Here is a 27,553-nt window from a genome sequence, read left to right on the forward strand (position 1 = left end):
CTATTCATTATTCTAACCCAGCAGATTAGAAAGTTCTTCCTGGTTGATTTGTATCTCTTTGCCACCAGTCAGTGACTCATGAAATTAAGTCCCTGGTATTTCTAGATTTATGAAAGGGTTTCTCACTGACTAAGGTATCAATATCAGAGATAATTTTTTGATGTGGTTGCCTTTAATACCACAACATTCCCTTATTTTCCTAAGGAAGTCGTAATAAAGGTGCACAATAAGTGAAGAAACCTTCAGTTCTCCTTCGTGGTCTCTGTGCGTCACACCAATGGGCTCTGCACCTGCGCGGAGACCTCACCGGGAAACTTCTAAAGCTAACGGCGTTCAGGTGGGGACCCCTCCCCCACGACCAAGTGCGCATGCGCCAACGGTCCCCACCTTTACCTCAGTCTCTCTTCAACCGCCATAGCGTTGACCTCTTGAGAGAAGCATTCTAGTAAATTAGTAGAAAAAAGATATAGTTTGGCGTTTTTTCTTTTTCTTTTATTACTCTTCCTAAAAATTGTTTATGTCAGCTATCTAATTACGATCATCAGATCGTCCCTTTAGGGGCGTATGGCTCTTAGAGAGCCATTTAGAAACTGTACGAGCTGTGGGAGTAAATTGCCTCCCTCAGATAAACATATTCTGTGCCTCCTATATTTAGGAGAAGGACATAAGGTAGAAGCTTGTTTCAGTGTTTTTTGGGGCTGGCCATGATTTGTGGATTCAGATTATGCATTTAATATCATTTTACATAAATATTTTTGTATTTTTTAAAATAATGATGTTTTTATCAGTATATAAAAGCCCTTTACCACCTTTTCATGGTAGACAGGATTCAGCTTTTTCCGTTTGTTGGATGGGAGGGCGGTCAGTGTTGTTTTTGGTTATTTGCCAAAATGTTGGTGCTGGTGGTGAAAGCTAGCAATAAATCTGACAGTGGTACTGAACAACTGTACAGACAACATTATATCCACTCAGATGACTTTAACGGTGTATTGTTGATATACATGCTGATTTATTATGAAGATGGAAAGCAATACTATGAGCCGATATTCCTTTTTTCTCCTTGTGGCAGCGTTGCTGTTTTTTTTTACTTGCTCGTTTTGATAAAAAGGGACTTCCCTTTGTTTCTTCCTCATTTGAAAAGAGATTATGCAATGCTGTTTGTTTGACTTGTTTCCAAGAGCAGTTCTTTCCCTAGCCTATTATTATAGTATGACAGATTGTACCATTAGCATTCCTCTTTCTCTTGGAGCTGATGCTACCTCTTCTTTTCTAGGCGCCATCATTTCTGTTTCTAGCAGCCCCAGAAATCTACCCGTTACTTCTTCTTTTTTTCCAGGGAAGAAACCCATTTTTACCCCAACTGCATTTCTGCGACCTTTTCTTTTCTGAGGTTTTGAATACTCATCTTGCCCAAGGCAAGTTGCACTGTTTCTGTTGGACAAAACGCTGCCACAATCACAGATAGACTATTGGACTGGGACCATAGGGAGCTCTGGCTAAAATTCCCACCAAGCTATGAACTCATTGGGTGACCTCGGGCTACTTGCTGTCTTTAAGCCAAACTGGATAAAAATGGGGTATAAGCCTATGTGTGCTGCTCTGAAGCCAACAGAATAAAAACATTGCAAAGGCTGCAATAGCTGTAATTTTTCAGATGCCTGCACTGGGTTCTCAGTTTTCTTTTTGCAACTAAAATAAAAAATCTTGCCTCTCTGATCTTATGCTCTCTCCTTAAAATGGTCCTAATAAATTATGTCAGTAGCATCCTCTCCCTTGCTCACTCACTCCCCATTGCTGTTTGCCTTCTGTGGCCATAGCTAGACCTAAGGTTTATCCCAGGATCATCCCGGGTTCGTCCCTGCCTGAGCGCTGGATGCCCTGTGTGGCACTTAGATGAACAGTTTTGACCCCAGGACAATCCTGAGATAAACCTTAGGTCTAGCTACGGCCTGTGTCAGCTTCTTGAGGCTGGAATCATTTCATCTTTGAATCTGGGAGACAGATCTTACGAACTCAAGTTTTCAGTACGTCACAGCTGTGATGCTGCCAAGTATGAAACATGAATGTTTTTTGAAAACAGAAAGCAAAACAACCACCACAGAATGGCGTTTTATCAGTTGCAGGAAACAACACGACTATTACAGTGAGACTGCTGGCATTTTGATTCCATTTAAGTATTTGACGAGTGGCAGCATGTTGTAAAGCTAAATTGCATAGAAAGAATACTGAAAGTCTGCTATAAATGAAAGGCTATTGGAAGAGAGAAGAAAATTAAGCAGCTGTTGCCTAGACTTGCTCTTGAGAATTGTATACCAGAGCACCAATGACTCAGCCTCATGTGATATAGACAAAGAGGTGATGTAATCAGTATGAAATCCATCTCACTTCCTAGGGGAAACAAGACCTCTCCTCCATGGTGTGCCTAATGCTACTTTTAACTTTCTGAACTGAGAAATCCACTCTTGTTATTTGAAAAATGAAGAAGGGACGAGGTTCTTAGCACAATGCTGGTCCTTCTTTGACTGTGAGAGGCACACAGAAACTCTTAATGAATTAGATGTTTTTAATCAGGTTTATATATTTTATAGTATTTTTATATTTGATGTTGTTCCCCACCTCAATCCAGAGGGAGAGGCGGGTAATAAATAATAATTATTATTATTTCAAATAACTTGTGATGTGAAAGCAGAAACACATCCCCAAAAGCGTCTGATATTCAGATGAGACAAACAATGCAATTTTGTGAGCAAAATTATCTTCTGAAAATAGGAGTGGAAGAATGAGAGAAACACCAATCCTCTCCCAACATTATTGGTGATATGTGCAATACTGTATTTTGTTGGCTAAAAAGAAAATAGATTTTGGATTGTAAGGGCAGGTTCTGGACAAATGTATATAGAGCATTCAAACACTGTGTTTGGTTAGTTCTAATACTAACTTCTTTTAGGCATATGAAAAGCACTTAGTGGTGTGGAGGAAGCATCACGATTTTTCTTAAAAGAGGCCACAGAGAGTATCACTAGATATCTTTTGGGTAGTGACAAGTAATAGTTCTTAAGAGTGTTGAAAGGAAATTGAGAGACATCATTTTCCATTGTGGATGCACAGATTTCTTTTGCCCCATTCTCCTCTCCAGCTAACAAGCGTCACAGGTTTTTGAAACATTATAAAAACCTGCAAGATCTGTTTATCAGGATGGACAGTGGGACGAGTATACAGACATCTCTCTCTGAAACCCTATTCAGTTATCTGAAAAGGCTACCCCCAACCTTTTTCTGTTTAGCCCCCCCCCCCCCCCCCAGTGAACTATTGGCTCATGGCTGGTGGTCCAAGAGTTTCATTTGAAAGCATGGTGAAAATCACTTTCCCAGAGAATCGAAGGTGCTTTGAAAGGAATGTCACTTGTGTATACTTACTCTGCTTTTGCCAGCTCTCTGGCAAATAGGCTTTTTGTGTAGTTTCAGAAGCCTGCAAAACCCATTTGATCAGAGGCAACAGTAGGACAAAAGAAATATGATGTGTGGACACTGTGGAATGCCACCCTCCCTCAAAATATTTTAAAATGAACCCCCCCCCCCCACCATGTGGACTACAATTTCCATCCATCTTGACCATTGGTGATGCTGGTTACTACAGAAGGGAGTTGTAGGACAAAACATCTGGAATCCCACAAGTTGCCCACCCCAACCTAGAGTATCCATCCTACTCTTTTATTTAAGCTAAATAACTTTTAAGCAGCTTTAGAGCTTGTCTATGCAGCAGCTTGCTACAGTTTAAACTTGAGTGGTGTTGATTTGCAAAGCTGACGCTGCTTTTGTATAATTTCATCTATATTACAAGCATTGAACACAAGAAGTATTGTGGCATTTTTAAAGGTTTATTTATAGCATATGTTTTCATAGGTTGTATCATTTAAATTTGCAAAACAAGCTAGTACACTACAGAGCTTTTTGCACTAGAATTTTTCAGACAGTTCTTTCTGTGATCCCATCCTCTGATCCAGAAGTTACCTTCCCAGAAGGAAGTAGTGCTGACATTATTTTATCCTTAATATCTACTTCTAGACACCCAAAGATATATACAAAACAATTTAGAATTTCTAAAAAGCACGATGCCAAGTATAGAAGTTTAGTTGAAATTGTAAACAACAATGAGACCAATTTTATAGATTCCATCTTATTTGGAAATATATAATTGTAGATGTGTATCAAAACCTTAGCCTGATCAAGATTGAACTAAACAATTAAGGGAAGTTCATAGGCTGGGTTTTCCCGTTTGTGCTAACATAAATTAGAAGTGAAACTGCATAGCCTGTGAACAATTACTGCCATTTACATAGTACTGGGAAAATTCTTGATTGCAACATTCGTGTGTCAGCAGAGCAGGCACAGCCTCTTCCTGTTGGCCTGCAAGAAGATATGTGAAAGGGCTGGAGGGAACAGACTGCCTGGAAACCAGCTTTGTTAGGATAGATCCTGCCAACTTTCCTTGTTTGGAAATCCACAGCAGGAGCTGGGATACAAATCTTTGACCCAATTTCTGTTTTGAACAAAGCGATATAATGCAAATGTTCTATGAGCATTAATTTGGCTTATATCTGGGAGATTCCTGATTTGAGAAGGGGACAAGTAGCACATATTTAGTCAGGATGCCTTAATATTCACAATGTTCATTTATGAGGTAGCTTCTTTGGATGCTAAGATTAGACATTCTGCTGTGAGTCATGTTTCATCAATGGCCAAGATGCACAACAGAAGAAAATAACACAGGAAGGCTTATTGTAAACTTGCTACTGGGGACTTTTTTCTTTTTTCTCCCAAAGCCAGAACCCTTTTCTTTCCTTTTTATTTCTTTTGTGCGATATGACAGCAGAAGGTTTTGCTTTTATTCCCTGTAATGTTGTTTGTATGTTGAGATTATGACTGTGTGGCCCCACTAGTAGTTCTATACTGCCTGTGACAAATCAGAATTTTAAAGGAAAGAAGCTGAATGCAACCAAGGATTTAATCTCAAATACAGAATATTGAAGCAATCACATTCAATGTTATTATCCCTGCTATTAACACCATGAATCTTTCAAGATTTCTTGCCACCTTGTCATTAGGCAATGAACATCAGAAGGGACCTGCTGGATCAGATCAAAAGGCCTATATCTCGTCCAGCACTCTGTTCCCACAGTGGCCACAAGCAGGAGATGAGTCCAGTAACACCTTTCCGCTCATGCTGCCCAGCAGCTGGCATTGGGAGGCATGTTGTCTCCGATTACTGGAGGTGATATATAGCCATCATGATTTGTGGGCATTGATAGCCTGGGAAATCATAATCCAGTTTCAATTTTATTTGCAGTCTTCTTACTCTGATAAAATTAATTGGGTGTATGTCACAGGTAGAGGAAAACCCACTTGTTGACTTGTTTGTTTATTAGCATCTTTCCTTACTTGCTTTCCAGTGTTGGGTCTGGGGATTTAGAGTGGAGTTGGGGAACATCACGCTGGGTGCTTCCAGATGAGGCTTTTATTGCATCATTGCCTTGCTTCAATCACAGAATTTTACTGGGGGATCCAGCCATCGTCGTTGTAGATTTCTGCTGTGAAATCCATGTTCATATTTGAATTTTCCTTGCGTATTCGACAGAAAATATCTTCAGCTCCGGCTATTGGGCAGTATAGAAATGCAATCTTCTTCTATATAAATAAAAATGTAAATTACTGAGCAACGTCGTAGAAGCAACAATCTTGACAGGACCTTTCAAAGGTGAAGATGTCCTCATTCCTCACATTCCTATGATTCCAACAGATATGCCATTTCAATTTAAGAGATTGCAATTCCCAATTCGATTGGCATTTGCAATCACCATCAACAAAGCTCAGGGCCAATCTTTAGAATTGTGCGGTTTAGATCTAGACACGGATTGGTTCTCACATAGACAATTATATGTTGCGTGTTCTAGAGTCGGCAAACCAGACAATCTCTATATCTACACAGACAATGGAACAACAAAAAATATGTATACGCACAAGCATTGTGAAATTAAACATATTAGAAACGTGCGCTTTCTCTTTTCTTTCTTTTCCATTTAACCAGACTGAGCCACAGCAACGCGTGGCCGGGTAAAGCTAGTAAATAAATAAATAAACTGATAATGGGGTAATCGGTGTGCTTAGAGACATCTTTTCCCAATTATTTGGTTCAGCTTTAAAAGTTTAAATCAACCTTTCAAAGCATCTGTATGAAAGCAACTTTTAGTTCACATTTTCTCTCTTTGATTTATCAGATTGTTAGTTAGCGAAGTGCCATTTCAGATTTGGTGTGTGTGTTAATGAAGATTCAGCAAGGTCCAATAGTCTACACTTCAATAACCCAATGTTAATGGAAGGGGCAGGGGGAAAGAGCAATTTTAAAGGGATTTTTGTGTGGTTTTGTAAAAATATACGATACCGCAAACAATAAAGGAAGTTTTGTCTTGGCATATACATAGGCCTGCTGGTTTATACCAAGGGAGTTTCCAGACAGATGGCTATTAGTGCTACCTAGCAAAAGATACTATGCAGCTTTTCCGTTTTCCCCTTTGGCTTTAACAGATTGCACAATAAATGGGTGACTAGAAGGACCGATAGATCAGGCTGTTATTGTGCAATCTGTCTGCTTCATTCACAGAATTTTACAGGGTGTCCATCCAGACAATGTCATCTTCAATTTGTACGCTGCCTGTGCTTTCCCACTGCTTCTACCATCTTTTTTCTTACTCCAAACAACCCATTAAGGAAGAAATGACATAATAGCTACACAATGCCTTTTGATTGTTAGTAACTGGAGCCCTTCGTCCAGAAGCACCTTATTTAGCATCCTAAGTCTGCTCTTGGTGGGCCTTCCTGGAAGGGGTCTTCCACAGGCCAGAGTCTGAACCTTGGACTTCTCTGCATGCAAAGCAGAACCACTGGTCCTCCCCATGTATTTGTCAGGATGAAGCCCTGTCTCAATGGTGTGGATTCTGAATCGGATTCGGAGGCTGCAGAAGGAGAAGACCAGGCGAGACAGGAAGAGGTGGCCAGGGGGTGGGGTTGATTCTCTAAGATTCTCCAGGAGTCAAGGAGGAATCTTCCTAGGAGCTTATTGAAATGGAGGCCCAGGCTCAGAGATCGTTTAACCCTTTCCCTCCCCTTCCTCTGAGAACTCAGTCTTTGCTGAAGGGAGAGGGAGCATTGGAATTGACAGATTCTAGAGTCTGCTGTAGGAGTTGAGAGGAGGTGGGAGGCGGTCCGCCAGACTAGTGACATGGCAGAAGTTGCAGCAGGAAGACTCTTCCTGAAGGAGGAGTCTGTTAAAAGCCTGTCAAGCCTGGTGGGAAACTGTCCTTTCAGTTGATAAGCAACTGCCTTGCTTTGTTAGGCTAATTAAACTTAGATGATAGCTCCTAGCATTCACACTCCCTCCAGGTGTGAAGAGGTGTCTATTTACTAAATAAAGGTTTTGTGGGTTGCGCAGCAAACCTCTTTATTGCCTCACATCTCAGTGGGAGGACTTGGAATCATGACCGTATTTGTGAAGATGTACAGACTGATACCGGACAATATTTGTGCTGGCAACTGAGCACATTCTTAGCTCTTATGTACAGAGTAGTACTGCTGCTCATGGGACCTACCATAATTTACAGAATGAACATGAATGTGTTTTTAAGTTTATCTCCTTTTGACAGCTGAACTATATTTAGGGAAGCAGAGGCTGGGCCCATTGCAGATGCAAATGGTTTCAAGGGCAGAGATGTACTCATGTCAACAAGGCCTGAAAGTAGGTCATGTTCCTCAAAGGGGAGGGGGTGTCAGTTCTCATTCCATTGGCCTTTTCTGAGTGTTTACCTACTTGAAGGCAGAGTTCTCAGTTGACATAAATAGCACAACAAAGTTTGCTTTTTCTTAACTCACCCTGAACATTGTATTTGTAAAGTTTAATATTAATAGTTAAAATATTTTGAGGTTTTCTTTTTTAATCCAACATTGAATGCTAATAAATCACATCTTTTTCCTCATTGTCATTATTATTATTAATGCACTTTTATCCTGCCCTTTAGACAAAAAAGGCTCTCAAGGCAGCTTTCAAAAATATTTCTTAATGCAGTCCCTGCCCACAGACTTACAGTCTAAAAAACATGACACAAAAGGAAAGGGGATTGGGAGGGAGGAGGAAAACCTGGGGCCATCTCATCATCCAGTGTCTAGGTCTGATGTACAGGGAAATCTTCATAAGGCTTCATCCAAAACACATTTCCTAAGAAAATCCATATCAGCAGTGCCAAACATGTCGGGAAGCAGGGATTTCCTGTGCTCAATTGGGAAAAGTCTTTTATGTGTCGTCTTGGCATTCCCTGTCCTGGTTTCTCCTCCCTTTGGAAGTGTGCTGAGGAAAGAAATCTGGTAAGCCTGGTGAGAAAAGTGAAGGATCATTTCCAGAAAGCTGCTGGTTGCTCAACTCATACACTGGGATTAGAAGGATCTCAGTTTGCCAACAGTAATATTTCCCAGGAAGATACAAGAAGATCCATCGTCTTCCTTTTCTACTTGCAATTTCCAACTGAGTCAGTCTGTTGTGAAGTCTGTAGTAGCTAATTTTGAAGTGCAGTCACTCATGTCAGTCCCCATAGCCACGCCCCCAAGGAAAGTCCAAAAATTCAGCCAGCTGTGTTGATTCCTATTAACAAAACAGTTCTAGAAGTTTTATCTCCAACAGAAGCAGGTCTTTTCTAAAGCTAATGGGTCTTAATCGCTAGTTGGAGACCAAGCCACCCAAACGTATCTTGCATTAGGACAGGAATAATGTATTGTTGTCAGGAAAATTAACCCACACCCACACACAGCTATTGTGGGGATTACAGCTAAACTCAGAACAGAAATATGTGGGGTTGGGGAGAAGGCATTAGTGTCCCTGCTAATAAAAAAAGTATCCTATGAGGAGAGACTGAAAGAACTGGGCATGTTAGCCTGGAGAAGAGAAGGCTGAGGGGAGAGAGATCTGGTAAGGCTGGAGAGAAAGCACTCTCCAAATACTTGAAAGGCTGTCACACAGAGGAGGGCCAGGATCTCTTCTTGATCCTCCCAGAGTGCAAGACACGGGATAATGGGCTCAAGTTACAGGAAGCCAGATTCCAGCTGGACATCAGGAAAAACTTCCTGACTGTTAGAGCAGTACAACAATGGAACCAATTGCCTAGGGAGGTTGTGGGATAACCCACACTAGAGGCCTTCAAGATGCAGCTGGACAACCATCTGTCAGGGATGCTGTAAGGTGGATTCCTGCATTGAGCAGGGGGTTGGACTTGATGGCTTTATAGGACCCTTCCAACTCTACTATCCTATGATTCTATGATCCCTGGCTCTACTACATTGTTTATGAGACAGGAAGCCAAGGGAAATACATATGGTGGCTGATACTGGCTGGGGGAAACAAGAGTTCCTTCTTGCCTGGCGCTAGGTGGACTGGTTCAGGATAAGGCAGCTTCCTATGTTCCTAATGTAAAAGAGGACATGGTACCAAAGGACTACAAGCAGAGTAGAAAAAGCATATTGCAATGACTTATTTGCAATTCATGACTGTTCATTGACAAGATGACTTCAACTGTATGAACACTTGAGCTCAAATCTTCTCATTTGACTTGTCACTGGTTTAATGCCTGCTTTAGCAATTGCTTTACAGCACAATCCTATGCATGTCAAAATCAGATGGCACCAGACACATTGCAGTAGGCTTTTCCTGCTGTTGAGCCCTGGTACTTAAAATTCCGGTGCTTAAGCTTTGCAATTAATGTTGTGTGAATATGTGGAATTACGATGCCACCTACTGATCTGAAGTCTACATGTAAATGCATTAAGAATTAAATATAACAAAGAATCATTCCAGGGTGTGGATTTTTTGGTTTGGCAATTATTTTAAGGGCATATAGATGTAGGTTGCGTCTGGATTAATGTCTTCTAGCACTGCCAGTCAACAAATGTTGTGCAGCTATTCCATCTTTCCCTCAAGGGACATTTTGAGGTAAGAAAGAAAGATTGAAGCTGTAGGAAAACATGGAAAGTTTAGAAATGGAAGAAGCTTTCATCTGGACCCCCTATAAAATTCTGCAAATGAGGTGGCAATATCGCAATAAAAGCCTCGTTTGGAAGATAGGCTTTTACTGACTCTAAACAGTTTGGGCTCTGATCCAGTTAAAGAGGATGGAACAGGCTAGTTACAACTAATGTAAGTTTAATTGCTTTCATTGTGATGTAACTCACAACTAACTTTTGCTGGATCTGGACCATGGTATCAATGTGGCACAGTGGAATAACCCAACTACAAAGGAGTATCTGCTCATCTAATTTTTAGATGGTTTTTGACAACAAATGCAGGATTCTGAGTTGCAAAATGGTCACAATTTTAAGGATAGATGTGAATCCGAAGACCCTATTTTTCAAAGTACCGTTTTTAATCTCAACTGTATTTTTCTTCTGTTTCTTTCCTTTGTTAATATTAGCTTGACTGAAATCTTATTGTTTATTGGACTAATTATTTAAAATATTAAATCCATTTAAAGTCCTGCATTTTAAAACAGTGAACATGTTCTGTGCCACTATTGTAAGGTGGTCACTCTGAAAGTCGTTCTGCTCATATTGTGGGGAAGGTAGAGCCTTCCTATAACCCTGCAGTGTAGTACATTGAAATGATCTTCTTCCCTGTTGATTTTCTGCTATTGTATGAAGACGTTTTAGTTTTGATAGGCCTTTGGTCTGACACACGAGTGTGTATGTGTGTGTGTACTTTCATTCTTTTTAGCTTGTTTTAATTTCCTATTGGACCGTTTAAAACCTGTTACTGAAATGGGAAGGGTATAAATATATTTAATAATAATAATAATAATAATAATAATAATAATAATAATAATAATAAAAAATTTCTTACCTTCCTCTCCCTCTGAATCGAGGCGGGGAACAACATAGAATACAAAAATATTATAAAATACATAAAACTAATTAAAACATATAAAACTAATACGTTCTTAAAATAACAGTCAGACACCTTGCTCAAAACTGTAGGGTGACCAAATGACCGGATTTGCCCAGATTTGTCTGGGTTTTTGATGGCAAATCCGGGAGGGGGAGGGGAATTTTTTTTCCAAAGAGCCTCTAATGGGAATTAACAAAAACACTTATAACTCTGTCATTTTTTAAGATAAAGACATGAAACTTGGCACAGTGGTAGCTCTTAGGAAGGGCTTTAGTCATGCCAAATTTGAAACAGATCCGTTCATCCATTGATTTTTTAGGATTATTTTAAAAAATTGAGGTTTTAAAATTATTATTTTTTAAATCATCATTTTTAAAGATAAAGAGATGAAACTTTGCACCATGAAAGGATTTAGGCAGGGCTTTAGCCACACCAAATTTGAAACATCTGTTCATCCATTGATTTTTTAGGAATTTTTTTAAAATTGAGGTTTTAAAATTATTATTTTAAAAATCGTCATTTTTAAATATAAAGAGATGAAACTTTGTACCATGATAGGATTTAGGTAGAGCTTTAGTCACACCAAATTTGAAACAGATCCCTTCATCCATTGATTTTTTTAGGATTTTTTTAAAAAATGAGGTTTTAAAATTATTTTTTAAACTGTCATTTTAAAAGATAAAGAGCTGAAAGTTGGCACCATGATAGCTTTTAAGTAGAGCTTAATCCATACCAAATTTGAAACAGATCTGGGGCCAGTAGCAAACCCTGTTAACAACAACAGCAGCTTGCAATGAATGAAGATACAGTCAGAAAAGATATTTGAGGGAAGGGGAGAATGTAACACACAGAGTATAGCAAAAGCTTCAAAGTACAGCAAAACCTACAAAAGTAGGAGTGAGTGAAGTTAATTTCAGATACATTGAATCTCTCACTTGTTCTTTATTTCAGTGATTTTAACAAGATGTTATGTAGAACAGATTTGTCTAAAATGTGTGCTGTAAAATCAGACATGTGACCAAGGCTATGTTCGGGTGGGCACGCCCCCTTGGTACTGGACACGCCCCCTTGGGGGCGACCATGTTGTCCTCCTTTTTGGTTTCCAAAATATGGTCACCCTACGAAAACTGGAAGATTTGACACTGGTCTGTCGTTATTAAGGTCCAGGGAGGAATTTATCCTGAAATTGCCCTGCCTCAAACGCAAACCCTACCAACCCTCCGCCCCCGTCTCAGTTCCATTGCTTTTTGTTACTGCTTTGGTCGTCGTGGTTTTATTGCAGTTGTGTGTACCTTACGATTTTTATCTTAATATTTATACTTTTAGAATTACAATTTTCCAATGCCGTCTTGGGGTTTTCCTCCCCCAGGAAAGGGGGGGATATATAAATTTAATAAACGTGAATTCGGATGCTTTGTACTACATTCATTTGCGTACAGATGCCGTATGCTCTTAATGGAAATCCCGTTCTTAAACCGCAAGGCTCTGTACACCTCTTCTTCTCTCTATCTCTATGTCAAGATCCTGACGCTTCCCTCTGCCATAGAGTGTACAGGCCCCACCTTCCTTGAAATGGCAGAGCGGCCGCAGTTTCCGGTTCCGGAAGCGGAACCGATTGCGCTCAGGCGCGGAGGATTGTGGTCTGGCGGCGTTACTGCGGGACGGCGAAGTGGCTGGAAGTGCTGTTGCTGGGGGGACCGCGAGTCCTGCCGCCCCGAGAGGCGGGTGCTCCGGGCTGCAGGCGCTCTGGTCGTCTTCGGTCCCGCCATGTCCTTCAACAAGGTCCCACCGCGGTGGCTGAACTGCCCGAGGCGTGGACAACCCGTGGCAGGTGAGCGGTGGCGGGGTGGTTGACAAGACAGGCGCCGCTTTGAGGGGAGCGGCTCTGCCGCCCCCGGGGACCCCGCCGGCCTGCTCACACGCGCAGCTGTGCCTGCGTCTGAAACGTGCAAGTACAGGAGTGAGCAGCCGTCTCCTATTGCATCGGAAAGTTCTGTCTGTGGAGGGTTCGTCTCCGGTGGCTTATCCGCATGTGTCAATCATCAAGTGGTGCTACAGTCAACCAGGGATGGACATGGCTATGTGAGCCAGCCCTTAGCAGAGCATGTAGAGAGATGCTCCTCCCGGTTTTGACAGCGGTGCTGTGGGTGGAAGGGATTACTTATACTTTCACTTTTCCTTTGAGTTTCTTGGATCAGAAGAAAAGGAGAAATAACCACCCCTCCAAAAAGAAGCCTTTGTAGACTCCTTTTCTCTTCCTATAATTCACGAGCTACATTCACAGGAAAACCCCTCCCCCGAATAAACAACCTAACAAGTTATCCTAAGTGCCTTCCCCAATCTAGCGCCCTTCAGATGCTTTGGACTACAACCCCCATCATCCTTGACTATTGCCCATGGTGTCTGGGGCTGGTGGTAGTTGTGATCTAAAAGAACCCCACTCATTATCCTAAGCAGTGTATTACCTTATAGTGGTGTTCAGCCAGTTCTGGATGGAGAAGGAGCACTTCCAGGAGCACCTCCAGGTTCATAGCTTGGGGATTCTCCTGTAGTCTTTGTTGTCACTTGGGGCTCGGGTGGCCCCAGTGGTGCAGAATACTTTATACCAGCTTCAGTTGGTGGCTCAGTTGTGCCCTATCTGGACAAGGATAATTTGGCTTCAGTAGTCTATACTCTGTTAACCTCCAGTTTAGATTTCTGATAAGCACTTTATGTGGGGCCGCCTTTGAAGATGGTTCAGAAACTGCAGCTTGTGCAAAATGTAGCAGCCAAGCTGATAGCAGGGACCTGAAAGTCTCAGCATATAACACCAATTCTTGCCCACTTGCACTGGCTATCTACATGTTCCTAAGCCTAATTCAAGGTGCTGTTTTGACCTATAACGTTTTACATGGCTTTAGATTGCAATACCTGATGGAGTGCTTTACCTGCTCTGCACCTACCCATACACTAATGATCAACGTACGAGGCCCTCCTCTGAGAGAGATGTGGGGGCTATAGGGCTGTATATAAATATAATAATAGTAATAAGGAACAGGGCCTTCTTGGTGGTAGGCTGCCAATTGTGAAATGCTTTCCCCCAGTGAGGTCTGCCTTGCACCAGGTTAAGAATTTCCTTTGCTTCCAAACATTTGACAGCATATGATGGGGCTTCTTAATTTAGTTGTTTTACATTTTAAGTTGTTTTTAGCTGTTTTAAATTAATTATTTTCAGTCTTGGTATGATTTAATCCTTGATGTAATATGCCTTCAGTCTTTTTGTTTTGTTTTTGAGAAAGGCATCTAATAAATTCAATGCATAAATAAATAAATACATTTGGAAGGAATCAGATTGGGGAACGCTTGTGTACCATCTGATGGCAAAAGTGAATTACATTTTTTAAAATCAAATTACCTGCTCAACTAAAGAAATTGCTTAATCATGGCCCAGGGTCAAAGAAGTGAGCCAAACTGCACAGATTACAGGGAAAAGCCAACAACAACAACAACAACCCCCCTGCAAAACCTGGGCAGTATTACTAATCGGTGTGTCATATGGGGAGGGAGAAATCCCGAATTTGTGACTCCTAATAGTGATGATTAGTTTGATCCTGAGCGTGAAATAAAATGTGATCATAAAACAGCCCAAGCGAAGCCAGGACTTTATTACTGAGTAATCACAAATGTGCTCCTATGTGTGGGACTAGAATAAAATGTTCCCAGAGCATGACATTCAGGCAGGTTTGTTTCAACCCTAATACATCTTGTTTTATAAATTTAGCATTGTCACTCAGCATATTATTTACTTATTACTTTTTTTAATAGGCTGCATTTCAATTTGATAGTTCCCAGATAAACAATATACATTGAATCCAATACTATTTTAATAATAGCACTAGCATATTAAATACCCCAAAGCTAACAGAAGATAGTAAAAAAATGTATACAGCTAGAATACACATTGGGTATTGGAGCTCTTGCAAAATTGTGTTATGTGGGTGGTCCAGATGACAAATGTGCAGCCACATTTGGACTGGCTGAAGTTTGTTTTCAAGGGAAGTTGCATGTCAAGTGCATTATGGTAATCAAGTTCGAGGAGTTACCAGGGTATGCAATACTGTTTCTGGAGCACAGCTGGTGCACCAGCTGAAACTAGTGAAACATTGTACTTTCCATGGTTGGTCAGCCAGAAGCCAGGCCAGATGCAGGAGTTCCTTTGAGCTCTAAATCTATTAATTCAGGTACAATGCATCCACCTCCACAATTGGTAGATCATTAGTTCTTGCATTCTTTGCTCCCATACCATAAGCATCTTTAACTCACCTGGATTGTGTGTGGTTTATCCACCCTCGTTTAGTATATTACTGACTCCAAACATAGACTGCCCCACTCTTCCCTTGGCAGGCTTCAAGCAGTTTACCTGAGTTTCAGGCACTGATCAGATCCCCACAGTTTTACCAATCTTGTGGGATTAGATACTCTCGGACAATTCAAAGTTGTTGTAATTTATTTTTTTTATTTATCAAACAGGAAAATTTTTACCTCTGAAGACAATGTTAGGACCAAAATATGATGATGAAGTTGCTGAAGAGTATCGTTTCCACCCCAGTATGTTATCCAACTACTTAAAGAGTCTTAAGGTAAACAGCAACACTGAGCATTTATTTCTTTACCATCCAAGTGTTAGTATATTTTGTCCTAGAAAATTATAATCATAATAATGTGTAGCTAAGGAAACCCTTGGTGTCTTAGGGACATTAGTGCTAGGTGAATCAAAATTAGGGAGAAAATAGTCAGAAATATAAATAACCCTTCCTCCCCCCTACACAATCTCTTTGCTTTTCTGTTGATGAAACACATTTATTAACTGTATAAACTCTGCATGCATGTATATATAAAGGGCTGCAGCAGCACAAGTTGAAATACACCCACCCACCCAGTGTACTTCCATAGCATATCTGTAGCATCAAGGGAAAGCTGATATTAAATATTAAAATCTAGCTTTATATATATTGACCATGCAGTTGATCTGATCAAAAGCTCTTAAAAATATCTAAATTTTTATTCGACATTCGGTATCTCTAACATTCTAGAAGCTCTTTTTCTTTTTTTTTAAATATAGTTGCCTAGTTCAGACAACATGCTAAACCATGCTGCTTAACCACAAAATGGTTAACGGAATGCATTGACCTTAAGGCATTCCATTAACCATTTTATGGTTAAGCAGCATGGTTTAGCGTGTTGTCTAAACCAGGCCAGTGGTAGCCTAGGTGGTGTTTTTTTTAAAAAAAAACCCTGAGTTACAGTGAGTGAGCCAGTGTGCTAGTGCATATGGCTTGATTGCTCCTGCTTGATTCCTCAAGCCAATAGGAGCAATAGAAGCCAGGGATGCTCCATCTCTGGCTTACGTCTGAATTGTGAACTCTGGTTTATCTCTCCCCTGACAAGCCGGAGTTGTACAAGAACAAACCCTAATGCTTGCCAGGAGAATATGCAGCGTATTATTGGGGACACCATTTGGCAATAGCAATCTGCACTTGATGCAGGAGATGGCTAAATATACTAGCCAAATGCGGTCACAAAATGAGTTCTCATGAGGGAAAAAGCATATGAATGATAACAGCAACAACAAAGCTGTTAAGCAGCTGCCTTTAATTTGCTAAGTGGTTTGTACTTTCAGCTCCAGATTGTTCTGATGCCTTATCACCTCCCTAGCTTTCTCATACCTTTAACTTTTGATTTTAAAATAGCTTGCTTTTAAGTGGTATTCTGATTTTTAAAATGACAAAATTGCAGAGGTTTGAATGTACTTTCGATAACCTTTGACTTGTATGCATATCTTAGATAACATTTAGGAAAGCTACGGTAAAAATTAAAGTCAGGCAAGATATAAAGAATTCTTATTTAACTGAAAATGAAAGGAACATTTTAAAAATATATTGACCATTCTAAAATTGATTAACCTTTTTGTATGAACCCCTAAGAATTGTCTTTATTGGCAGCTACAAGGGTTCCTAGTGATGTTAACTTCCCTCAAAGTATTTCTGAGAGAGAAACTGATAATGGCAGCTTGAAGTTCACTATGGCTGCCTCTATTGGTTTCTTGAATTTCTCTTTGCTGTTTCCACTTTCTACATCCATTTAGTTTCAGAAAGGTTTTTGTTACTGCAGAAAGGTTAAATAGAGCTTGTCCCAACATGTCTCAACACAATGGACCAGTTTGCATGTCAGGATAAGCCATCCTGAAAATAAGCTATGGTATGTTGGTTGTTCAGGTGCTCTGTGGCTTGCTTCCCCCTTAGTCCTCCAGCCCACTCCCTGCACAAATCCCATGGTTTTTTTTTTACTGCATCTTGTATCCTTTTCACTACAGAGAGAAACTTTTCTGGCTTCCTATTGTAATTGTTATCCCTTTTCAGCACAATTTTTGTATTCACACCTTTTTAATTTTATTTTCTTACCTTTTTATTTTTTGGTGCATCAGAAGTTTGCAAATGGGTTCTTTTTTATTTTAATTTTTCTGCTTACAAGTGCACAATTGTGCACCTTCACCTGTCTAGTATTTACTTTCTTCAGCAGTACACATCAATATCCGCTCTGTACTTGTTGAAATCTCATCTGTCAATTTCATCTACATACTGTTTTACATTTTCAGCTGACACTAGTCATTTTCCACCCCCACTTCGGGGCTTCCTTTGACCCTCAACTCCAAATGTGAACTCGCTGCAGGAGTATGGGTGTACTTATTGGGAACTCTAAAAGCGGTTCATTTTTTAATTTTATTTTTTCTCAAGTACAATTTCGGTATCGATGGAGGGGCAGATGAGTGAGGATGGAAGTGGCACAAGTAAAATTGCGAGGAGTAGCCAGGCTTTTCACCACTCTTGCCAGACAGCTCTGTAGCCTTTGCCAAGAAGCTGTTGCTAAGCCATGCTGCGGGGGGTGTGTGTGTGTGTGTCACATGTCACAACAAGACACCCTGAGAACAGCCATCCTCAGTAACCCAACAGTAAGCCATGAGTTCTCAGGGTGGCTTGTGTGCGGGTAACAAACTGCGATGATTCAACTGTGCTGGATTTGACGATCAGCCATGTTCATACAAACAAGGCTCACAACCCACTGTGTTGTTGCACGTTAGAATAAGCCACCTTGAAAATAAGCTACAGTGAGTTGGTTGTTTGGTCACTAACCCACATTGCTTCCGACAGATGATCAGGTGCTCTGCAGCTTGCTTTGGCTTGTTTCCCCCTTAGTCCTCCAGCTCGCTCCTGGCATGTATCTCATGGGCCAGCTGCATCTGGAATGCCTCTAGGGTGGGAGAGCCCACTACCTCTCTAGGCAATTGGTTCCATTGCTGCTCTAACAGTCAGGAAGTTTTTCCTGATGTCCAGCTGGAATCTGGCTTCCTGTAATTTGAGCCCATTATCCCGTGTCTTGCACTCTGGGAGGATCAAGAAGAGATCCTGGCCCTCCTCTGTGTGACAGCCTTTCAAGTATTCGAAGAGTGCTATTGTGATGATGGACAGCCATCTGTCAGGTATGCTTTAAGGTGGAGTCCTGCATTGGGCAGGGGGTTGGATTCGATGGCCTTATAGGCTCCTTCCAACTCTACTATTCTATGATGAGGACTCTAGGGGAGACATGACAGAAGGGGTTGGGCTGGTAGGACAGTAAGGGATTCTGGTTTTCTAAATGATTAGTACTATGAAGAACTATATGTGTATTAAACTTTTTTTTTTTTTGCTTTTTACTATTTTCAGGTTAAGATGGGTCTACTGGTAGACTTAACAAACACCAATAGGTTCTATGATAGGAGTGATATAGAGAAGGATGGTGTCATGTATATGAAGCTTCAGTGTAAAGGGTAAGCTAATTGAACTCATTAATATTTGTTTTTCACAGGAAAAAGTGTTCCTATAACTTTGACTCTTCTGTTTTGTCAGGCATGGAGAATGCCCCACAACTGAGAACACAGAAAGATTCATCCGTTTATGTGAACATTTTAGTAGTAAGAACCCAACAGAACTTATAGGTACGTATATTTAATCTTTTAATTTTTTCACTGTCTTCTGACTTGTTTGTGTTTGTTTTTCCTCATAATGCATACTTCTGACCCATTTTCCCATATATACAAATACCAACAGTCCCATTTCTAAGGGTAGTAGTTTAATTAGTAGAGTTTTAAGCTCTAAGATTAGATGTTCTAAGCATTAATATGAAGCTTTGCTTTTATCTTCTTTCATTTCTGGTGTATTCCTCTGCTAGAATCATCTTGTTTCTGTCCGCAGGAATATAGCTGCTCTTAACTATATATAGCTGACTTTGACTTTTATCTCAGAAACGGCCATTTACTGCATTTGTGCCTTATGTCAAGTTTACTTCTTCTATACTAAAAATCATTGCAAAGTATTTATGAAGCATTTGAGCCATCCTAAGATACCTTTGAATACCATTTCTTATCTCGTAATCCATCTTGTAAACTCCATTTGCTCCTTTTGTAGTCGTCTGTTTTTTCTTTAAAAAATCTTTTGTGTCATGGAAATTCTGTTCCTCGATTTTAGGATTGTTGAGTGGGGGACAATGGACCTCAAGACTCCATCCCCTTTCTTTAGGAAAATATCTTTATTACGAGCAATGGCAAAAGCGGCAATTGCACGGAATCTGCTCAAAGTCACACTCCCTCGTTTGGGATGGTTCACAACTTTTATAAGGGTAACATATAGTTATTGTAGGGGTAACATATAGTTATCATCCCTCCCTGTCGTGGCCTTCGTAAAGGTCAAGCTCACAGTCTATTCCTTCTGTCCGTTACCTTCTTATGAGAACAGGTTTAGGCTCACCTTCTAATTTCCACCACACTGTGTTTATAATGGCCCCATTCACATGTAACAATAACCTTATTGTAAACAAGGCAGTGTGCTTTGTTTTGTTTTTTCTGGATGAAATTTAAAATAAATAAATAAAAGTAAACAAGGCAGCGTGCTATTGCACACTGCCTGATCGTTCCCATTGGAAGTGGGAGAAGTTAAACATACCACAAAGCTGCTGTCCGTGGTTCGATTAGAGTTATGTGTGAACCAGGAACTCTGGCTTGTCTCTCCTGCACAAGCCAGAGAGAGAATCCATTGTAGGAGAGATCGGACAGCGTGCAGCAGCAGGCTGCCTCATTCATGACAACTCAGATTATATAATAATCAGGGTTGTCATGATGTATGAACCAGGCCACTTTGAACAACATTTGATTTTCTGTTGGCAGCCTCTCCTCTTGTGGGTTAGGCTTTGGTCTTGTATTTTTTGCTTTTTTTTTTTTTTAGTAGGCTATCATTTCTTTGTCACCCTGTTTAGGTGGAAGAAGCTTTTCTGTGCAGGTCTGTTCTTGTTTGATAATGCAGAATATATGAAACAGAAAACTTATCTAAAGGAATGTTATTTAGGCCAACCCTGGGTATTAATGAACCTCCTTAGGTTTTTAAACTTCCAAGTACATTAGCTGAATTTTGGTTATAGCTGTCCTCAAAAGATTTATTAAACTGAATCAACTGCTATCATTTGATCCAAAATTATTCCTAACTATTCTGCTTTTCCATCAAGTCCTCATCACTATTTTCTTTTCCTGTAGCCTTTATCTTTGCTGTCTTGCTTGAGTCATCTATAGCCATTTGATATTCATGAACTTTGCTGTGTTCTAACTGTTCGGTCATGTTTGCTTCAAGCATGTTGAGGATTGGATATTTTCTGTCATGTAAACGACTACTTTGGTGTCTTCCTGCCACTTCTCTCTTTACCCTACCCCAACTCCCCACCACTACAAAATTTATCCTTTGTTGGCTCATTATTGTCGCAAGAGAGACAGCATGGTTCAATGTTTGGCACAGATTTTATTTTTATTTATTTATTTCATTTATATACCGCCCCATAGCCGAAGCTCTCTGGGCGGTTTACAAAGTTACAAAGATCCTTGCTATGAAAACTGCACAGGTATCTCTTTATCTTATAATATCAAAGAGCCAGTAGCCTTTTAACAACAGAGAGAGAAAACCATGCCTGTGGTGAAGGCTGCTTTGTGGAGGCCTTTCCCTTTTTCCTGTGAGGAAGCACTGCAGCTCAGCACATGCAGAAGTTCCAAAGTTCAGTCCCTGGTATCTCTAGTTTTATAAAAAAGGAAGTATAAATTATGTGAAAGACCTCTTCCTTAAATCCTGGGGATCAGCTTCCTGTCAGAATAGCCAATACTGGAATAGATGCCCTGTGCTGGTATAAGACAACTTCCTTCTGTATTATAAGGACAAATCATGCTGAGAGTCAGGTATATGTAGAGCTGTCCATAGCATGGTTCTGAACTAAACACAGTGTATAGCAGAGACAGTAATCCTCTCACTATCATTTGGTGGGGAACATGAACAGAAGTGTGCTATTGTACTCATGTTCTAGTTGTGGTCTTCCCATAGGCATTTGGTTGGCCACTGTAGGGACAGGATGGTTGACTAGATAGGCATTTGATCTGATCCAGCACGGCTCTTATGTACATGTTGCACTTTCACTGTGATGAGAAGCAATTGCTGCTCTCCCCAGGTAAGCAGACAAGCAACAGATTGCATTATTAGGTTGATTGGGGTTTGGGGGTTGATGAGAGCATCTTTGCTTGGAGGAAGGAAATCCAATTCTTTAGGGCCTTTTCAGGATCTTTTTGTTTACATTTGTGTTAAATTTCTAGTGAACAATCAGCATGTCTTCCCATAAGATTGTGCTACTTTTTTTAAAAAGCATTATCTCATTTTCTGAGCAGTCCCACCTCAGAAAATAATGCATTCAAAGCAATTGAGAATTGTGGTGTGAGTGGCACAACTTTTGGTTGGAAATTACTTCAGCATTTTAATTGTCCTTTTGTATTTGGAAATTGTATACTCTCCAGCTATATTTATTTAATTACATTTATATACCGCCCCACAGCCGAAGCTCTCTGGGCGGTTCACAAAAGCTAAAAACAGTAAACATTAAAAATTTAAAAACCATCAGAGACATGAAAGCAGTATAAAAACAGCAGCATATATGACACTTTGGTGGGAGAAAACTCTTATCAGCAACATGATTATTTATCCCCTTAGTGAAAATGACTAAATTTTCATGTCTATGACGTGTTCAGATGTATGGTTGGGATAGCACACTGCTAATCCTGAAATGTTTATGGGAGCAGTGTACAATGGTTAAAATGTGATTTGGGGCACTCTTTTAGTGATAATGTGGATATGGCTTTACAATTGGATCATCAGTTGCATTTAATTTAGGTGGCTTTAGTTGGTTTTAAAAACATCCATAAGAAGGGTTTATTTTATATATCATTTGCAATGTTGGACCATTAATTTTTGATTGGATTCAGTGCTTCACACCCTTTACTGATGATTAGATTTTATTGCATAAATCAAGACATATATTGGTGGCTTTGTACAAGAAGGCTGGCATTTAATTTAATGTAATCTTCTGTCAACATTTTTAGCTCTTCTCTCTGATATTAGCATAGTTACGACTTTACGTCCAGTAGGTTGCTAAGGGGAAACCAGGTAACATTTCTCCATGTAGATGCAAATTTAATGGAAAAGTGCATGAGAACTGTAAATATCCTTCCCTTTATTCCATTTGCTCTATGCAGCAGACCGTGCTGAAACCACAAACTCTAGTTCTTTCCTCTTTAGGTAGATTACCTGAACTAGTCAAGTTTCACTTACTTTTGTAAAAAGGAAACACTTCCATTTGTACAAGTGGGGAGACAACTCCCCTATGAGCTTGATTAATGTATTTACATGAAGAGAAACTGTGTTTAAATGTCAGACTGTACAGGTCTTGAGCAAAGTTAAGCAAATAGAAATAAGTCTATAAGTCTGTAGGCAAATTCTTCACTTCTCCAATATTGAGAAATAAGTAGGAGTTGTGAATGACAATGCCCTTGAACAAACCTATTTGCTTTAGTGAATTGCTGTCCAGAATAATTACGCCTGATACAAATGTATAAATTAATCTCCAACACTTGTATTTTAATTTAGATCCAGGCTAAAATTATGTGAAGGATATGCTTGATACTACAAGTCTCCTCAAGAATTGTACATGTGATAATAGTGTACTTGGCCACTAGATGGAGATATCACCACAGGAATAAGATACTTAAGAGACTGCTTTCTTTCCCTTACACTACAAATGCAATTCTTTAAATCTAATATTTTCTGAATTTTCTTAATAACAGCTGGTGATGGCTGATCTGTGTTTTATTTTTTTTCTAAAGACAGTGTAGCGTTAAATACAAGCTATGGTTGAAGAATCCTAGGAGCATAGGAAGAGCCCTGCTTGATCAGAGTGAGGACCCACCTAGTTCAGCATTGTGTTTTTTTCTACCCCACTGAGCCAGATGCTTCCGGCAAGCCCACAAGAAAGGCATGAAGGAAGTAGCCCTCCTTCCAGAAACTGGTATTGAGAAGCATACTGTCTCTGAAACTGGAGTTTCCACTGAATTCTCATAGCCAATAGCCGTTGAATAGACCTGGCCTCCATGGCTTTGAAGCCGTCTAAGCCAGTGGCTATCATGACATCATGTGAATTCCAACACTCAATTATGTGTCGTGTGTAGAAGTTCTTCCTTTTGTCTGTCCTGATACACTAGTAATACTAAATGAAGAATCTTTGTATATATTTTACTGCAAGTAAAAGAATGTATTCCCCCCCTCCTTTTCTTTCCAGGTTTCAATCACTAAATTCTTTTTAGTACTTTGTGGTCTCTGTGCATCACACATTATTGGCTCTGCGCCTGTATCAATTATCTACTTGTATCATTGCTGCTTTTGTGCAGCCAATTGGGTATAAATGAATGTTAATAATGAGATTTTTAAATCAGGGAATCTGTATTACAAGAATGTAACGCTCTAAATGGAGGCAATTCAAAGGGCTATGACTAACTAGCAGATTACTTTATCTTCTTTGATGTGCAAAACACTGTCCTCCCCATCCCCGCTAGCAAATTTATATGCATAATATTTTGAAGCGTAAAGCTTCTTCCTTTGGATTCTGGAAACCACTGTTGATAGAAGTATTGCTTACAGTGTGCACAGTATTCTTCAGCTTTTCTCTTCAGCATGACAATGGCAGTTGCGGATCATGGGTCTGCTAGGGCTTGCTTCTACTTCTTGCATTGTGGTGGTACAGGGCAGAGAGGCATGAAGGGCAAAAGAATGTTGCTGGATAAGAGCTGGTTCTGTCAGGGTAATTTGTGGGATGGTAGATGTTTTAACTAAGAACGGTTGAAAGAGCTATGCGGTTGGGGAGGACATTGCGTGTACTAGGGAAATTCTGCTGAGTAAAGTTCGACGTTGTCTCTCCTCCACCCTTCAGTTGCTGAGGCACGAAGGAAAGGTCAGCAACTTGACAATGATTTAGGGCTTGATGGTGATACTTGAAGATTTTTTCCTTGGGGAAGTTGCTTTCAGCCTTAATAGGTTGCTCTTCTGCTTTCAGTCCCTGGCTTGATAGGAGAAGCTAAGAAAGTGAGGTGCTCGTTTCATCAGGGAAGCATTTAGCCTACCCAATCCAGTTCCTGCTTTGATTTCTTCCAGCATGGAACTGCTGTTGCAAATAAGTGGCAGGGACAGAGAGGTGTTCGTATCACTTATAGTAGCTGATGACTGACCTCAGCTTAAAGGGAAACATGTTAGGGGGTTGGTTGGCTTCAGCAAAAAATATTGGTGTTTTTAACTGACTTCTGTAACTTCAACTGCATATGTTTTACTTCGTTTTCTAGGTGTTCACTGTACGCATGGTTTCAATCGTACTGGTTTTCTCATCTGTGCCTTTCTGGTTGAGAAGTTGGACTGGAGGTAACTTTAAAAACAACAATTTGCTTTTTGGTGTACATTAATAATTGTAAATGTTGCATAGTTTTATGGATGAGATAGATCCACTTAGTTATTTCTTAATCTAATTTTAAACTGCCCTGCTGTTTTATTATACAGCTTGCAGGGAAGCCGATCACAATATTTGATGGCATTTGGCATAGTTCTTCATTAACTGTTTCATTAATGTGGCAAAATAATATTGTTGAACAGTAGTTGATGGATTGTATTACTACAAGATAGAAGATATTACTATTATTTATTTAAAACATTTGTATCCCGCCCTATATCACTAGGATCTCAGGGCGGCGTACAGATAAAATCATACAATATAAAACAATACATATACACAGCTAAAGACAAATTATACCATTAATCCAGTTAAAACCAATATATAATTTAAAAGCAGTAAAAACAATTAAAATAGTTAAAACAATGTGCAAACCAGGTGAATTTACTATTATTTAGTCTGGTTTGGGTACAGAATAATGCTACATGGCAATGGTATGTACCCCTTGTGTGCATTTTAGTGTAGGATTATTATATGGCTTCTGATATTTTGTTTAGGATCATATGCAAGAAACATAGAGTTAACAAGTAATGGCATTATTTTCAAGAAAACTTAAAATGGTATTGATACATTTCCCCGCGCTTTGTACAGTAAAAAGTCAATGTGGAAATTTTTCACAGGTGCTACACACTAGTCTTCTCCAGTAATGCCGGGAAGCTAAATTTTATGTAAGTGCTGGTTACATAAAATTCAGTTAGGCCTCATCTTGAGTATTGTGTCCAGTTCTGGGCACCACACTTCGAGAAGGACGCAAACAAGCTGGAGCGTGTTCAGAGGAGGGCAGCGAGGATGATCAGGGGTCTGGAAACAAAGCCCTATGAGGCAGGACTGAAAGAACTGGGCATGTTTAGCCTGGAGAAGAGAAGATTGAGGGGAGACATGATAGCATTCTTCATATACTTGAAAGATTGTCACACAGAGGAAGGACAGGATCGCTTCTTGATCCTCTCAGTGTGCAGGACACGGAATAATGGGCTCAAATTACAGGAAGCCAGATTCCAGCTGGACATCAGGAAAAACTTCCTGACTGTTAGAGCAGTGTGACAATGGAACCAGTTACCTAGGGAGGTTGTGGCCTCTCCCACACTAGAGGCATTCAAGAGGCAGCTGGACAAGCATCTGTCAGGAATGCTTTAGGGTGGATTCCTGCATTGAGCAGGGGGTTGAACTCGGCCTTATAGGCCCCTTCCAACTCTTCTATTCTATGATTCTATGCTTTTTTTTTTCATTTTCTGCTGGCCTCATTACACAATTTGCTTGAGTTTAAGAACGTACCGGCAATGTTTTACCTGCATGGTGGTGGGTTCAGGCTGTACATGACTGCATTTTTTGTGTGTGGGGGGGGCATTCCCACCTGCAAATTATGTGGTTCAAGAATCTAGGGGAACAAATAAGTGTTGATGGCTGCTGAGAAACTGCCAGCCACGTTCCTTAACTTGGAAGTAAATTATGAAGTCCTTATTCCTTCCTGTTAGGCAGAAGGTGGGAAACGTACTCCTCCCACTCAGTCAGAAGGCTACATGGCAGACATAATTTTTTGAACCTTTGGATCCCATGCATTTAGATGCTGTTTTTTTTCCATATGTGCATCTTGCTGAACTAAATCATTCCTACATTATAATATTTGCTCTGATTGTAAGTGCTTAAAAATTCATACAAGCCTGCTATTGCTTTGCTTTGGTAAACTGCTTCAGTAGATTTCATGCTTTCCATATTTCTAGCTTTAATTTTCTAGCTCTCTCTTTTAGCCATTGGGCATGTTAGTTATGCCACTGAGGAGATTCTTCTGTTTATCAGAAAATTGTTTTTCTGTGTTTGTCGTTATAAGCTATACATGGATTATTTATGTCCTGCCATATTTTTAACATGGCACATTACTGGTCCTTCCCATAGACTATTAGCATAAAAATACTAAGCAGTGCCATGACTTTTGCAACTGCCCACTTATTTCAGCTCCTTCCCCCTGAAAATCTGTATTTTGTAAGCAGGTTTCCCCTGAAAACCTGCATACAATACCATCCCGCCCCCACACACAAAGGAGCTTTTCCCAAAAGATACTTAGTTTTTATTGAAAAGAAAGGTTTTACAGGAGAATATTAAACACTGAGTATAATTTCCCTCTTAAATTCACATTAAGATTTTTCTGATCTCAGATTTCTCCTACTGCCTTATTCTGCAAGGCTCACATGGCATCCTTCCTGTGCTTTCATAGGTTACTTTACAGTTTATGCATCCATAGGGCAGTATCCTATGGGGCTCTTATGCCTCTTCCAGTTCTCGCTATCAGAGTGGAGATTTTTTGCTTCCAGGGTCAAATGGCAACAAGTGAAAATGCTCAGTTTTTTGGAACAGGGCAGTTTGGCGGAGCTCGTACAAGGGGCTTTCTCTGGGTTAAATCTCTGTTGTGCAAGTTATCTGTCCCGCTTGTGCTGTGGAATTGGTGGGACCCACCATTTGCACAATGGAAGCTGCAGGGAGCAAGAGAATTGGGCTGAAGCAACCTGTTGGGTATTGCTGGAGGCTCTGATTGTACCTCTGACTATAGTATTAATTGGATGGGAAGCGTCGTCTACAAGTTTCATGTCTGGGGCCATCAGAAAATTATGTACTCTCTTTGCCAGTGCAGTCACTTTCAGGGCAGTCCTTTGTGCCCTTTCGT

The 27,553-nt window shown here is 40.2% G+C and overlaps 1 protein-coding gene across 1 annotated transcript in view; it reads left to right on the plus strand.

The window, feature by feature from the left end:
- Positions 1-12,646: 12,646 nt before the first annotated feature.
- RNGTT (RNA guanylyltransferase and 5'-phosphatase) overlaps positions 12,647-27,553 on the plus strand; it is a 166,395-nt gene continuing 151,488 nt past the window's right edge. The window contains exons 1-5 of the mRNA XM_063124890.1: positions 12,647-12,805; positions 15,484-15,593; positions 18,714-18,817; positions 18,897-18,985; positions 24,734-24,809. Coding sequence (XP_062980960.1) covers positions 12,742-12,805; positions 15,484-15,593; positions 18,714-18,817; positions 18,897-18,985; positions 24,734-24,809 — 443 coding nt within the window. The 5' untranslated portion in view covers positions 12,647-12,741. The remainder of the gene's footprint in view (positions 12,806-15,483; positions 15,594-18,713; positions 18,818-18,896; positions 18,986-24,733; positions 24,810-27,553) is intronic.

This window comes from Elgaria multicarinata, chromosome 4 (assembly GCF_023053635.1).
Source record: "Elgaria multicarinata webbii isolate HBS135686 ecotype San Diego chromosome 4, rElgMul1.1.pri, whole genome shotgun sequence".
Lineage (NCBI taxonomy): Eukaryota > Metazoa > Chordata > Lepidosauria > Squamata > Anguidae > Elgaria > Elgaria multicarinata.